Source organism: Emydura macquarii, unplaced genomic scaffold (genome assembly GCF_026122565.2).
Source record: "Emydura macquarii macquarii isolate MOO-44397 ecotype Brisbane River unplaced genomic scaffold, CSIRO-AGI_Emac_v2 contig_212, whole genome shotgun sequence".
In the NCBI taxonomy this organism is placed as follows: domain Eukaryota; kingdom Metazoa; phylum Chordata; order Testudines; family Chelidae; genus Emydura; species Emydura macquarii.
In genome coordinates, this window is record NW_027130349.1 from 4,928,528 (window position 1) to 4,943,831 (window position 15,304).

The window sequence follows — 15,304 nt, forward strand, 5'->3', positions numbered from 1 at the left end:
GTTGATCCTGTATTAATTAGCATGAGTTAGCGAATGTGTCTACAACACACCTTGTATCCTAGCCCAGTCTCAACTGAATACAGCAGTCTGAGATGCCAGGTTCTGTGAAGGTGTGGTGCTTTTCACTGGCCTTGTCTACTCTAATGCTTTTCAGGAAATTTCACACTATTGGACTAGTTGTAGCTCTGCTGCATGCTGATGGTGGGAGTGCTAGTATCTACAGGCTGCTGGTGTCTGTATATCCACGTTATTTAACCCTGCTCAGATGGTTTACATGTGACTGTGCATAAAAATGGTGCCGTGTGAACACAACTTGCTGTAATAGGGTCAGATGAAAGTATTACTGCCGGGTTATGAAAACAAAGTTGCACTTTTAGTGTAGATTCTAAATATTCTAATATATTAATGGCATGTAATCGCTTGGGGCAAAATTTTTCGCACTTTTAGTGTAGATGGTGCCTGGATGGAGCAGATTAAAAATTTTGCCCCAAGCTATTAAGTTTTTTTTAAAAAGATCAGATATATTGGCTCCATCTGGAATTGCCAAGAGTGTAACTGAAACAAGCTAAGTATCTTAATGCAGCCTATCCCTGCATGTACTGATTCTTGTTTAAAATTTGGAATGAATTTTTTGGGAGACTGTCTTTAGTGTGGCCATTAGAAAGATGGAGGGGAACTCTGTAGAATGAGAGAGGTCTGAAGAGGGATTTGCTGGATTTTGAAAATACGGCATTAGTTAAAGTATCTTTCTCAGAAATTTGACCATGATTTAAGTGACATTTCTTAAAATTCTATTATAGAAAAGCCTATTAAAGTTGATTTTTACCAGCCTGCAAATAATCTGTCAGTCACATAGCCCAAATAGAAACCTTTTAGCTCTAAAAGCTTGGAAGTTTGGTTCCAATATCAAAGACTGGGTGTCCTATCTGACCATTCTGAAGGCCTCCCTTATATCTGGGTTATCTTCTTCAAGGGATGGTCTGCTTTCCCTTCAGTCTTTTTCTCCTGTCCTCTTCAGGGGGGCATTTTGCTGCTCTAGAGTAGAGCAACAGGATACAGCTACTTCTCCATGGGCTTTAACTCATCTTGTTGCTTTCAAATTTAGCATCACTTTGAGAGGTCTGGGAGACATAGCAGGGTTCAACTAGCAAAGAGAGAATATTTACCACTTTTACTTTTCCTTTGTCCCCCCTTCCCTCTTCCCATTTATTGTATGTTTGTGCTTTGGTCATTGCGCCGCCCCCCCCCCCCATATCCCACACACAAAATGAGTGGTGTGTTGGCTGTGACCAATACATTGTAAATATTTAAGAATCTACTTTGATTAAGCAGTGGAAATATTATATACATTTATGTGGAATGATGAATCTTCTGTTCACTAGCAGAACAGATTTAGAGCTAATTCCAATCGCTGTATAATCCCCAGTCCTTATCTGGCCTATTTTGTCATGATTTAAAGTGGGGTTGTTATTTTAATCAGCACATGGAAGATAAATCAGAGGGAATTCATTTGCAAAATGCACAGTCTGCCTCTGTTGGCGTTGTTCACAAGGCAAGTTGCAAATCATTTTAGACTGCAGATTTGAAAAGACTCTTGAACGCCCTCCCTCCACTTTTTAGGCTGTGAGATAGCGATGAGGGGCTAGGACATGTAGTGTGTTAGTGAAGCTGCTTTCACCTCTGGAGGGCTACCTGCAGTTCTTACATAGGATGAAAAATAAATGAGGGGCAGGTTGTGGCCCAGCCCCAGGGAGCCATGCAGGGACCACTTCTGCTCTCACACATGCTGCTATCAGTGCTCCTTGTCTCTTGGCTGGAGTGTGGGCAAAGAGGAGGGAACTCATGCTGGGTACTCTCCCCCACAGCCGATAGGCAAGGACTGGGTGCGGTTCCATCCTTCTCACCACCTCAAGTTCTGACTAATAGAGCTGGCAGGGTGTTCAGTGTGAGGGTGAAGTAATGTGCACCTGGCAAAGTGGTGGCACTAATTGCTTCTCCCAGAAACAATGAGTCACAATTTCTTCCCAGGTTTTTGCCTGTGGAGAGGTGGCTGTGTGCCACTCCTTATTGATTGATAGAAATGTGGGGCTGGAAGGGACATCAAAAGGTTATCTGTCCAGTGGTTCTCAATCAAGGGTACGTGTAGCCCTAGGGATACACAAAGGTCTTCCAGAGAGTACATCAACTCCTCTAGATATTTGCCTAGTTTTACAACAGTCTGCATTAAATGCACTAGTTTTAATACAAACTAAAATTTCATACAGACAATGACTTCTTATACTGCTCTATATACCAGGGGTGGCCAAACTTACTGACCCTCGAGGCCACATACAAAGAAGTTTGAGAGCTGCAACACACACACAACTTTGAAGTATTTCCCGGCGTTCCGCCCCCCCCCCCCCCATTCTCAGGTTTAAAGCCCCAAGACCCCCCTCCATACAGGGCAGAAGCCCATAGCTCCACCAACCAGCCTCAGGGCAAAAGCCCAGAGCTCCCCCGGGCCCCAGTCTGGTAGGTGGAGAATGGGGGGAGTTTGGGAGGACTCAGTGAGCCGCACTTCAGCTGTAAAAGAGTTGCATGTTGCTCACAAGACATGGTTTGGCCATGCCTGCTGTATACTATACAGTGAAATGTATGTACAATATTTATATTTCAGTCGATTTATTTTATAATTGTATGGTTAAAAATGGGAAAGTAAGCAATTTTTCAGTAATAGTGTGCTGTTACACTTTTGTATTTTTATGTCTGATTTTGTAAGCAAGTAGATTTTAAGTGAGGTGAAACTTGGTGGTACGCAAGACAAATCTGACTCCTGAAAGGGGTACAGTAGTCTGGAAAGGTTGAGAGCCACTGATCTAGACCATTCCCCCCCTGATAAGGGAGGATTAAATATACCCAGACCTGACAAGTGTTTGTCTAACCTGTGCTTAAAAATCTGCAATGATGGCAATTCCACAGGGCACTGAGCAAAGGCTGAGTTTCTTGCTCTTAATCTAACGGATGCTTGTCCATGAAACTAAAGTGCCAGACAACTGGCAGTCCCCTGGCCACGAGAAACCTAAGACATAGAAGGGGAGGAATGTTTTCAGATTTTGATTAAAGCGTGTTAACAGAAATTTGTGGAAAGGCTGTAGAATGCACAGCCACGATATAAGTGGCTTTAGGAAGAACTTCTAGCCTTTCTCATTCATGAGCACAAAATGCTGCACTGAATTTTTTGCTATGGTGAAAGGCAACCTTGCAGGCATAAATTGCTTTTCCTGCTCATAATCAGACAGAAAAACATACAAGGTGCTGCCCAAAATAAAATAATGTGGGCTTAGGAAAATCATGGTGATCTGGTACCTCTACTCCTTCCTCTCCCTTACCTGGTGTCCTATATTGTCCTTTGGGAAACCCCAGAGTCCCTCAGGCAGTCCCGCAATATGCCCACCAATGCCCTGTCCAGGACATAGTAGCAGTGCAGCTTACTGCAGTTTTAATCCACTTGCTTAGGCTGCTCCTCTCTCCACAAAGATTTTGTTTTCTTCCCATGTTTTCTTTGGATCTGAGCCTAGGATATCACAAGGGTTATCAATTCCCCTTGCTTACAGATGAAGTTTCTTATTGAGGCAAACATGTACACATTTCCTACTCTTCACAATCTTATCAGTAAAATATATATTAAGCAAAAACAGAGACTAGCAGTCATAGCTGTCACCACTGTTGATGCAATTTAATTTGTCCTTCCATTCCCTTGTGGTGTTCTTACTGAGTAACAAGCAACATGTCTTCACTTTCTTTGCTATGTTTACCAGCAGAGACAGGGCTTAATTTGTGCCAGGGCTGAGTCCTGGCACCTCTAGGCTTGACAGTTCATAGCTCCTGCCCCATTGAGCTTGCCACATCAGTTATAAACATAAAAAACTTGCTTGAGCCCTGGCACCTAATTGCTTGAGCCCCAGCACCTCTTTTGTTCCAAATTCAGCATTGAGCAGAATTGATAATGTCAGTAAATTTGTGGAATTGGGATTTATTTAACTGAAGTGTCTTCTGGGTATCTAGTTTGCAGGCAGCATCACAGAACTACATACCGTGTGTTCAACAATATAGAAACTTTGACTTTTTAGTGTTTTTGTGGCATAGTAGTGGGTTGTTAAAATATGCAAATATAGATATTTAGACTCTGGACATTTTCTGCCAAGTTATATATTTTTAAGTATTTTGAAGAAAATGTTAAGCCTAAACCACTTGATCATATCCTTTACATGTAATTTTCCTCTTTGCCCTGTTTGCTCCATTACTGGTTTCAGAGACACTCACCTCCACACCCTTTGGAACCTTAGTAATCAGCATATGCACTGCATCAGCCAGAAAAGCTCCATGCTTCACTGAACTCTAGTAAGACCCTGCTGCAGACTCTATCTTTGGTAGTCACAACTCCTTCCTATTGTGCAGTTCTCCATGGCTTTACTGGTTGCATTGACTATTCTAGATCTGCCTTGGGACTGCAGGAGACTGACAGTTAATTGAGGGAAATTGTGATGCCTTCAGCATGTCTTTTCACCTTCCTAACTGTAGTGCCTACTACAGGTCTATGAGGTCAGCCAGGAGAAAGGCAGGGTCTCTGACTGAACTGGTGCCCTCCATCTACTATGTTGTTTTTTCCTCCAGTGACCATCACGGACAGCTGTCTTGTTCCAGTTTGGAAGCAGACAGAACTCTGCTTCAGAAGCATGGCTTCTTTGAAGCCATAAAGCCCAAGAATCTTTGTGCATGGTGAAGGACCAATAGTTCTGTAGGCTTTTATCCTTGGAGATGTGTTGGTTATTAAACAGGATGCTTTTCAGGATAGATATTAGAATTGAGGGGAGCCTTTTCACTCTTTAGCTTGTGGTGTTGTCTCTGGTTATGCCAGTCTTAGAAATCTGGCTGCGGTCTCACAAATCTTAATTCAATATCCACAAAATTGAGAACTGGCCTTGATTGCTTTTATAATTTATATGTGTGTGAAAATGTGCATTGATAAATATTCTCTAAAATTCCCCTTCCAGTTTTGTGAGTGAGTTTGGAACTCAGCAGCAAATAGCTTGTGAAAAGAAAATTAAATACTCTTAGTTCTGCTGATGCCAGCAGTTTCACTAGCATGCTCTTTCTTTATAGATGTTCTAATTGTAACATCAAAACCTGTTCCTTTTATCTAAGTGACATTTTGAGCGTGACATTCAAAAATATGGGTGCACAGTTCTCGCACAAACATACATGTGGAACTGGATGCTTAATTTGCACATGCAGTGACCACAACCATGTCCATAAATCCTAGGTTTGCACACACAGGGTCAAAATTCACTGCTGTACAGAGAGCCAACTCAAGGCCTATGCACTACAATTCCTCTTAAGCTCCATTTTGATGATTTAAGTGATGAAGAGGCCTGTGCTGTCCCACTGCACAGGGGAGAACTTCATTTGTTAACGAATAGTTAGATGCACTGTCCATTTGTGGGCAAATACCCAGTGTGTGTGCACTCTCTTTGATTCATACATTTTGCACTCAATTTGTAGTATATAGCTTCATTTGTTTCTTTGTCTTTTGTTTTTGTTAGTGTGGTGCTTTTGGCCTCTGCATCCCATCCAGCAGGTAAAGTGAATAGAGAATGTGTAAACATTTAATTTTTAGGATTCTGTTTTGATTTTTTTATGTAGGCAGTTTAAGAACAGACTCTACAACATGGAATATCCCTGGTGCAGAATCTTGGAGTCAACAAGAAAACCATATGAAATTGGTTGCCATGACAGAATAACTGTAGCAAACTTGTCTCAGGGCGTCCCACAGGGCTAAATCGTGCACTACTGAGAATTTTGCTACTGAATTCAATGAGAGAAGGATCAGGACCATCTTGGCTATGATACAACGTTCAGAGAGGAGAGGGGAAAGGAGCCTATCATTGTTGTATCTATCTAATGGACTGTCATTTAGACCTTACCTGTCCTTTATAAAGAGCAGCACGGGACCCTCACTAACATACTGCAGACTATAGCCTACATTTTAGCTGACTGGGGGCTGGTCACAAGGATTAGCTGGTAGACTGTGCCCCCTTGAAAGCAAGGTCTACCAGCCAGCATGGACGCTGGGTTTCCTTCCTCATGCTCTTCTCAATGCTAAACAGAGGTTCCACTCTGCTGTTTGCACATGGAGTAAGGGGATCCCTTTGTTTGCTATTCAGTTCTCCCCTCCATTGCAGCCCATGGCAGGATTTAGTCCTTCACTATGGCCAAAGGGACAACAATAAGTAATTATTCAGGGAGGTGAGGTGTTTTAGAGCAGGGAAGCTCATCCCATATTCACGCTTTGCTAGTTAAAGTGGTGATGATGGAACCTGTACATACTTCATTATACTGAAGACTCAGCCAGTCAGAAAGACAAAGAAAAAAGCATTTAAGAAATGAACAGGTGCTGCTCTTTAGCCGGTGGCAGCAATTGGTGCTTTATAAAGCCACTGTGCCTGCTGTGTCCTCCCATCAGGAATTATGAAAGAGAAGGCACACATTTTAAAAACTGAAGGGAAACACTTTGAGAACTTTAGAACCTGAGGGTGAGACAACTCCAGAGACTAGACACTCCTGAGAGCAATATGGGCCAGGCTTCCTGGAAATGCAAATATTCACCAGCCCTATTCTGCTCATATTTGGAAGGATGTTTTTAAACCTCCTGACTTGCTGTTTGTGACAGAGTTCAAATTCCAGAGAGGAAAGCAGCCAATAAATGTAAATGTTTCCTGTTACACAGCATGAAACTAAAAGAATTAACTGACTTCAGTGGAAACAAAATACACCCCTGGGGGCCCTCCAATAAAACTAGCGAATATGGTACATGCTTGATCATTGGAAACTGCAGTGTCAACACAATCATTTATGTGCCATTAGAAACATATTAGCCAAGAATACTTTTACATTTTCTACGACCCCTTTCCCCTTGTTGAACAAAAGGCAGGAACCAGCTCGTAGTGAGAAAGTCAGGAAGGAATCATTAAAAGGATTAGAAATGTGGAAATCTTAGTAAGTTATAGTCAGGCAGCCGTAAAGGCTCAAAGGAATGTTAAACTAACAATGACTATTTAATTGCTTTTCCCCAGTTGTTTGTAACTATGGGTATTTTTGCCAGTTTTCCACTGAGCATATTACTTTGTTCCTCAGGTGATCTCTTCAGTGCCTTGGATTTTCCATTTCTGTACTTCTACAGATTTCACAGCAGCTGCTGTGCCAGGTAACCTCTCCATACTGGGGTGTGTGAATGATGTTAGAAGAATAGGTTCTGTCAACCTCCAGTCTTGACTCTCAGTTAAACACTAGAGGCATGTAAAACCTGGGCTAGATACAATAGTTCCTTTTGGCACAAGCCAGTAAAGCAGCAGAGCAGTGACTTCTCCTGAAATGCAATGGAGGGCCTGAGATTCAAATTTGCCAGAGGTTGTTTCATCCCAGGGAAGAAGGTGTGGGTATGTGTAGTGTGGCCATGAGAGTTTCCAGTCTCCATTAAAATAGTTTTACATACCACAGCAAAGCTTTGATAAAAAGTAAGTGAACTAGTTGATACAACTGATGTCTAAGCCCTGGTCTACACTTACCTGGCAATTTGGCGGCAGTCGACAGGAATTATGCAAGCCACGCAGAGTAGCTTGAGTAACCCCCCTTGACTGCTATGCTTCCCTTCTGCGTGGCGTCTTCATTGCACTGCGTCATTTGAGGGGGTGGTTTACCAGTGTCAACTTGTGGATTGATTGAGCGGGTCTTCACTGACTGCTCAATCGATACAGATAGGTCGATCTGACGGCGGCGACTTTGCCACTGTCAGTATAGACATACCTCTGGTAAGTGTGGGTACTGCTAAACTGCACAGTAAGGCAGAATATCAGCAATTTACCTGCCATTTAGCCTAATGGACATTTTATCTACCTCAGTTTGTTTTTAATAGGTGTCTTAAGAGGAAATTTTACTGTGCTTCTCATTGCACAGAGCCATGTCTCCATTTGTTGGTGCAGAGGAGTGTTCCTGAGAGATAGCTACAATCTTTCAGCATAGAGTATCACCTTAAGTACTTAGCACTGTCCTTTTCCCTACCTATTTATATTAACACCATAGCAACAGCTGCTAATTGCAGGCCACACTTCTCAACATCACTAGCTCCCAGCTATAGCTTCAGGATTTTGTGGTTATGGTTCAGTGGAATAAGGTTGCAGTAACTCCTTCCTCTGTGCAGTTATAGTACTCTCCCCTTTGTTTGGTGTATCAAGATATGGAAATACACATGTAGGGCTGAATCCTTGCTTTTCCACAAGTCCTGAGCAAGGGGCTGTAGTGCACTCTGTGGTGCTGTCCCTGGAGCAGCCCAGCCAGTGGCATACTGAGGGGGCGGGTGGGGGGAGCCATCCCCAGGCGCCAGCCTGTGATTGGGAGGGGAGCGCCGGGCCGGCCCTTCACGATGTACAGGGGACGGGGGTGCCGGCCTCTCCAGGGTCCCCCCACCCCCTGTGCATCATGAAGGCTGGCCCAGTGCCCCTGCCCAGGCTGGGGGATGAGGCCGCCCCATCCAAGCTGGTGCCGGGCTGCAGTGGCAAGTAAGTGTAGGGCCGATCCTTCATGATGGGTGGGGGACACAGGAGGCTGAGGGGCGGCTGCTCCTATTCCTGTGCCCCCCCATGCATCATGAAGGGCTGGCCTGTGCCACCCCACTGGGGGGCAAGGTCATCCCCGTCCGAGCCAGCGCCAAGTTGCAGGGCTGGAGAGAAGGGCGCCACATGGTGGATAAGTGCTGGGGGGTGGCGGAACCAAGCCTGCATCTTCACTCCCCCAGGCCTCCCTGATACAGACGACCCCCCCCCCACACACACACACGGTGCAGCTGGGGGTTGGCGCCAGGATCCCTCCTGCCCTGCGGGAAGGTGAGGTGGGAGGGGCATAAATGCAGGCTTGGTCCCCGGGTGCTGGAGACCCAGGGTATGCCACTGAGCCCAGCAGGGAGACCATGATTTGGGGAGTCAGTCTTCCTTCTCGCTGCTTCAGGGAGGGAGTGAACTATGCTGGGTCTATACCTGGGACAGCGTACACTCTGAGTGCTGGTGTGGCTCTACACCCATGTGTCCTCCCACCTAAATGCATGAGCCCATTTCCTCTCTGTCACAGGTTTAATTCACTACTAGGATGCCTTCTTTTGGTTGCTCTGGGGATTATCTTGTTCCAGGTCTGATGCCCCTTTCTGCCATTTGTTGTGCACCCTGCCACCTCTCTCTCTGTGACTGAGGGTGCTCTCCCTTCATGGCTTGACCCTCCAGCCAGCTCACTATGTGATTCCCCCCTTCTTCCAAAGTATCAAGGTCTCTCCATACAAACTGTCTCTGGCAGTCTTCTCATTCACTGCCCAGATGGTGACACTTTTCAAGTGGCTGGTAGCGGAACCCAGTCCCACCCTCTGCTCCAAGTTCTAGCTCAGGGTCTCTCTAATCAGCAGCCAAGGTAGGCACTGTCTTAAACCTTGCTGCCCTTTTCTTACGTGATTTCCCCTAGGTTTCCTTCTTTCCCTCTCTAATGTGCAGAGAGTGGCTTCAGGCTCCCTAACTGCAGCCCCTGTCCATTGCCAGCTTCCAGGTTTTATATATGCTCTGCCTGTTCCTTCTCATCTGATCATTCAGGGGATTACTTAGGCCACAGCTAAGGGGAATTAGGTGGCCTACCTGGTTGACTGGCCCCTTCTCAGCCTCATTAATCCCTTCTAAGCTAGTGTGGGGTGAAGACCCCCCCACATACCCCAGATGGTTGAATTCTTGAGTGGGAAGGTATGGATGCCTCCTGCCCTGCATTTGCCAAAGATGAGCCCGCAGATCATCCCTTTTTTGCTGCAGGCTCCCCACCATGAGAACCAGCTTGCCCGTCTCTTCCAGGGTGTCCCAGTATTTCAGTCTCTGGAACTCTAAGTTTTTTCCAAAGATACTTGTATGGCCTGTTTTGTGGCTTTCAGCTTCTCCTGTGCAGTTACAGTATTCTCCCCTTTGGTTCATCAAGATACGGAAATACACATGTAGCTCTTCAGGCTCCCCCATACTATTTCTCTCTGGGTCTGAGTCCTCACAGCCTCCTGACTAGTCTTGGGGTTTGTTCCTGCCTCTGTCAGGGTTTTCTTCATTGGAATCTTTTTCACCTCCAGTTCCTTCTTGTCATCCATCATTGTTGCCCTGTTGGCCTTTTCTACTACTACTGTGCCAATGCTGTGGTCCATTACCCTCTTCTTCTTAGCCTTAGTCTGGGCTACAGTTCTGTTTCTTGTGAGGGCAATTCCTCCTCACATGTTCTGATTCCCCACAGGCATAACAGGTGCCTCCCTTCCTGTTCTCTCAACAGGCTATCCTTCTCATGGCTCTCCTGCATCCCTGCCTTTAGCCTAGGGCTATTTATCTCTATACTGATAGGGGCACACTTTTTTTTTTTTTTTTTTAGTGTTCCTGCTGTCCATAGGCATAACACTACCTCTGTTGGACTTCTAGCCTTCTTACCCTGGACCCTCTTTTCCTATCCCAGCTTCTCTGACCTCTGCTCACTTCCCAGAGGATCTTGAGCAAATATTGCTGCTCTTCAAGCTGCATCATATAGCTTCCTAGGTATGCCTATGCTTCCCATTGGTTCTGCTAGTTTTCCAAGACCTGAATAAGTAGGGACTGGATCCCGCTTTGTTGTTCCCCTCCGGTGGGAGCAGCAAGTCTGCCCTTGGGAGGGTACACTTACCTTCAGCAAAGAAGGCCACCACACACAGCAGCTCTGTTATCCCTTTGCTTCAAATGCCTCTTCTATAGCCTTTCCCACTCCCCTTGTATCAGGGGCAATTGTCTTATACAGTCTCGCTCTCTTCCCTAGTATCAGGGGTGATCATCATGTCCAACCTCTCATGTGCTCCTGGTATCAGGGGCAACTGAGTGCCTGCAGTCTCTACCACTGTTTGTCATAGGTTTGCTCACCCCTAAGGAAACTTCTCTTGGGATTAGCTCTTTCCAGGTCTGACACTCCCTCTCTGCCACTCATTGCACACCCTGCTGCCTCTCTCTTACTCTCTGCAACTCAGAATGCTCTCCCTTCATGGCTCAGCCCTCTGGCAAGGTCACACCATGGTTCCCCTTCCGGGGTATTAAAGTCTTTCTATACAAGCTGTCTCTGGCAGTCTTCCCATTCACTGCCCAAGTGATGCCACTTCCCTAGTGGCTGGTAGGGGAACCTGAGCTCACCCTCTATTCTAGATTTCAGCTCAGGGGACCCTTTAATTAGCCACTAAGGTCTGCATGATCTTAAACCTTGCTGCCCTTTCCTTGAGCCTTTTCCTACACCTGCTCCCTTAAGTTGCCTTCTTTTGCCCTCCAATGTCCAGTGAGTGACTATAGAGTCTCTCATTGCATCTCCTTTCTGCTGCCAGCTTCCTGGCTTTATACAATTCTTGCCTCTTCCCTCTCAGCTGGGCTCCATCATCATTCAGGGACTACTTAGGCCATATAATTCCCCTCATCTATGGCCTATCTGGTTAATTGGGCTCTTCTCAGCCTCATAACCCCTTGTAGGCTGGGGGGGAAGAACACCCATTACACTCTCACATGCTGCTAGTGATACCTTGCAACCCTTTATGCCCCTGTTTCTTTGCACTAGCCAGGCCACAGTTTGGCCAGTAGGTATTTCTGAAGCAGTTCCTTGAATCCCTTCCTTTCCCCATCTCTAGTTAACCCTAAATGGCTCTGTGAATTCACCTAATATTTCAGCTGAGAGCATCAGAACATCTTATTCTCCAGCACTACAGGTTTATTAATTTATTTTTATCCACCATAACTGAAGATACATTTGATGTTTTAATTTGAATTTTGGGTCTTTATGAAGGGTGAGCGACATCAGAAACTGAAATTCTCCAGTGGTTGTTTCAGCTGAAGGGACCACAGAAGTTGGACTGAAAATATAGGTCAAATGTATATGTGTGGCTCCTATTGACATCTTAAATGATTTGAATGAGAGTCATTTGAACTCCATGTTTCCAGTAACCTGTACTTTTCTGAAGAGCCCTGATTATGCTAGTGTATTTTGGCACTCATTAATGACCAAGCATGAGGTCATCAAATGTATCTTACTTATGTTTCAGCCCGTCTGGAAAAAAACAAAAACCCAGTGTGTCTTAGAAATAAAATAAGCTCTTTGTCTATTAAATCACCAACTCCAGTACTTGAACAACTCTGCGTATGGGGTGTTTGTTTAGTTTTTTAATAGGAAAAGAAATACCAAGAAACTGTAAGATTCTGGTTAATAGAAGCTGAAAGAATTCTCTTTATTAATGGAAGCTTTTTCAACCCCCCCTTTCAGTGGGCTGTTGGGATTCTTTCTGATGTTGCACACAGTGAAGCTAAAAAGCAGCATATCCTCATGGCAATATGCAGCCTGGAGTTTCCTTGCAAAGGTAAGAGAGAGACCATCAGCTGAACTTGGAGAATCTCTATTGCCAGTGTGTGAACTGTGAGCTAGTTGAACCTCCATATCCCTGTTCTTCCTTCAGACATTCTAATTAGACACATGATTTAGTTGGGGTTGGTCCTGCTTTGAGCAGGGGGTTGGACTAGATGACTTCCTGAGGTCCATTCCAACCCTAATTTTCTATGATTCTATGATTAATACCCTCCACCTAGCAGAATTGAGGCAGCCCATATCAGCCACCTGTGGGTACCCCAAAATAATGGGCCACACCAGCTGAGGATCTGACCTACTGGCTCCGAGCAGTGCAGTTAGATACTTTTCACAGCTGATATTTCTTGTGAGAGACTGCTGCTGCAAAAGATGTCCGTGTCTGCCAGCAGTTGTTTCCATTGTTGCTTCTTCTTTCCCAGAAGCACTGGTTTTCAGAGCCACAGGAACCCACGGAAGCCAATATCACAACTCCCTTTGGCTTCCATGGGGTCGGAATTTGGCTCAATATTATCCGATGACAACCTAAAATGGGTGATACTTGCAATGAGTTAAACTACCCTCGGTAAGTAAAGTCAGAAGAGCTGGTTTGACTCACCTTTCCTTTATATGTATATTACCCAGTTTAATCATTACCATGTGTGATACCCTAAAGCCACAACTTCCCTGGGCAGTTTGTCCTCAAGTTTTTCCAACTAAAATGAATTAACCTGACTTTTTAATGGATCTGTACAATACATTTATTCACAAATTGCAGTGAAATGACTCCTCAGTCTTTGTTCTGGTGGCCACAGGAAAGGTATGTCATTGTTTTTGTATTAAGTATTTCTGAAGTCTGTGTCAGTAAAGCTCTGCCAGTCCTATGGCATTTCTTGTTGGCTTGAATTTCCATTAGGAGCTCCAGGAAGAGTCTGGCTGTGGAGGTTTTATTACCTTAACCTTCTTGTTGTTGTTTGGTAGCAAGTCAACTGATTTAAAGCTTGCTCTTAAAAATGATTTTATGTACTCTGGAGAGGTGCATTCTATGTGGGAATAGCTAACCCAGGTAGCTGATATTGTGCACAAGGAGAAGAGGTTCTGTGTGCAGTGTTTGTGAAGTATCAAAAGACAGGCAGAAGAGAAGTAGTGGGAGATGTTATTGTAAAGCAGACTTCGGCCTTCCCCAGTTGAAATGGGTCAGAGCCTGAAAGTCTGTATCTGGATCAAAGTGTTCCCAAAGTTCAGGTTGTTTAGATTTTGGGGTTTTGTTCAGACCCAGTTCTAGATATAACAGTCACAAAATATGGTCACGTCATTGTCATCAATGGAGTTTCACCAACTTTCACCATTTAAAGATGTAGCCCTAAATTTCATGGTCGTTTAATCTTTGTTTGTTTTATTGTAATCAGCCCATATAGATTAAATGTGTTTGCATTAAAGATCTTTTATACAAAACAAAATAATTTATTTAAGAGGAAATTAGTTTTCTTACCTTTTTTTAACCTTTACTGCAATTTCTACACCATTGCTCAATAGTCACTTATGTGCCTTATCTTGAGTATAAAGGGAACGCAGGTGCACGTGGTATGTCTAGCTCCAATTAATAATGATACAACTGGTAGTTTGCATTTCTGTAGTGTCTTTCATCCAGGAGTCTCAAAGCACGTTACAAGCATTGTATTAAGCCTCTCAATACCATTCTGAGGTATGTAAGAAACACATATGGTTCACTGCACCCACTGCTGAATTGCAGCCACCTCTAGATTACAACTCAGCAGCTGCTTAACAAAATATAGAAATATTACCCAGCAGTTTTGGGAGAGAAGGCAGAGAAGACTACTGTATACCAATAGGTCTGCAAGGGGTGGGTGGATGGGCAGAATATAATTACTTGTGCTGGAATTTGGCTAGAACAGTGGTGTTAATACACCAACTCTTATAAAATTGTATGGGGTATATCATGACCACAAGTGCTCAGGACTCTGGTTTGATGTTTAATATGAAGGATGGCTTCTATTGCATCATATTGCCATTCAACACTGTGCAGGGCATTGGTTTAAGTATCGACTTGTTTGGAAGAGAGAGAACTACTGAATCACCAACCACACTTCCTGCAGCAGCTAAGTGTCCTTTGGAGATCTCCCAACCTTGCATTTTATGTGGGGACTGAGTGGATCACAGCACAAGATTCCATAGTTGGAGATTCAAATTAGCCTTACCTAACATTGTAAAATGTATTTTAGCTACACTTGTAATAGTCTCTTTTCAAAGTAACAGAGAAAAGGGGAAGGAAGTTAATGGAAATAGGAAATAATAAAGAGTTAGAAACTATTTAAAATTAGACACATAAAATGAGGGAGATGTGGCCATGGTTGTAAGGTTGTTTTTTTTTTTTTTCCACTGGATCTCAGCAGTAGCAATACATTCCCACACAAGCATTTTTCTTGGACTGAGTTGCGCCCCAAGTCATACTCTTAGACTCTCAGACTGACTGGAGTTTTCACCAGCAATTGGAAAGAAGCAGCAGTTGAGGCCAGAATGTGTTTGTCTTGAGAATTAGCCAAGAAAGGAGAGTGCTGTAGTCCTCAGATAGCAGCACAAGCCTCAGGAGGTTCAGAGAATCAAGAATCCGTTTTCCATTTGGATACTTTGTACCTATGTGACTGATGCTGGGATAGCCACCATCACTTCATTTCTTCTCATTAACTGAGGCACCAGTATACCATCAAAGATACCTAACGTGGCCTGCTTTATAGATACAATTAAATGTTCTTTATGCAGTCTATGTATTTGGTCTCCTTGTCTGTTTATTTTCATTCACTTCAAAACTAGACTAGGGGCATAACTTGTTTTTTTAATATACATTGTCTGC

General features: G+C 44.1%; 1 protein-coding gene across 3 annotated transcripts in view; it reads left to right on the top strand.

The window, feature by feature from the left end:
* TMEM241 (transmembrane protein 241) overlaps positions 1–15,304 on the top strand; it is an 82,567-nt gene that overhangs the window by 32,208 nt on the left and 35,055 nt on the right. For 2 of the 3 annotated variants that reach the window (XM_067546656.1, XM_067546664.1), the window contains exons 11-13: positions 5,583–5,617; positions 7,174–7,243; positions 12,358–12,451. In XM_067546656.1, the coding sequence (XP_067402757.1) occupies positions 5,583–5,617; positions 7,174–7,243; positions 12,358–12,451 (199 nt within the window). The remainder of the gene's footprint in view (positions 1–5,582; positions 5,618–7,173; positions 7,244–12,357; positions 12,452–15,304) is intronic. The other variant, XM_067546672.1, reaches the window with a different exon arrangement.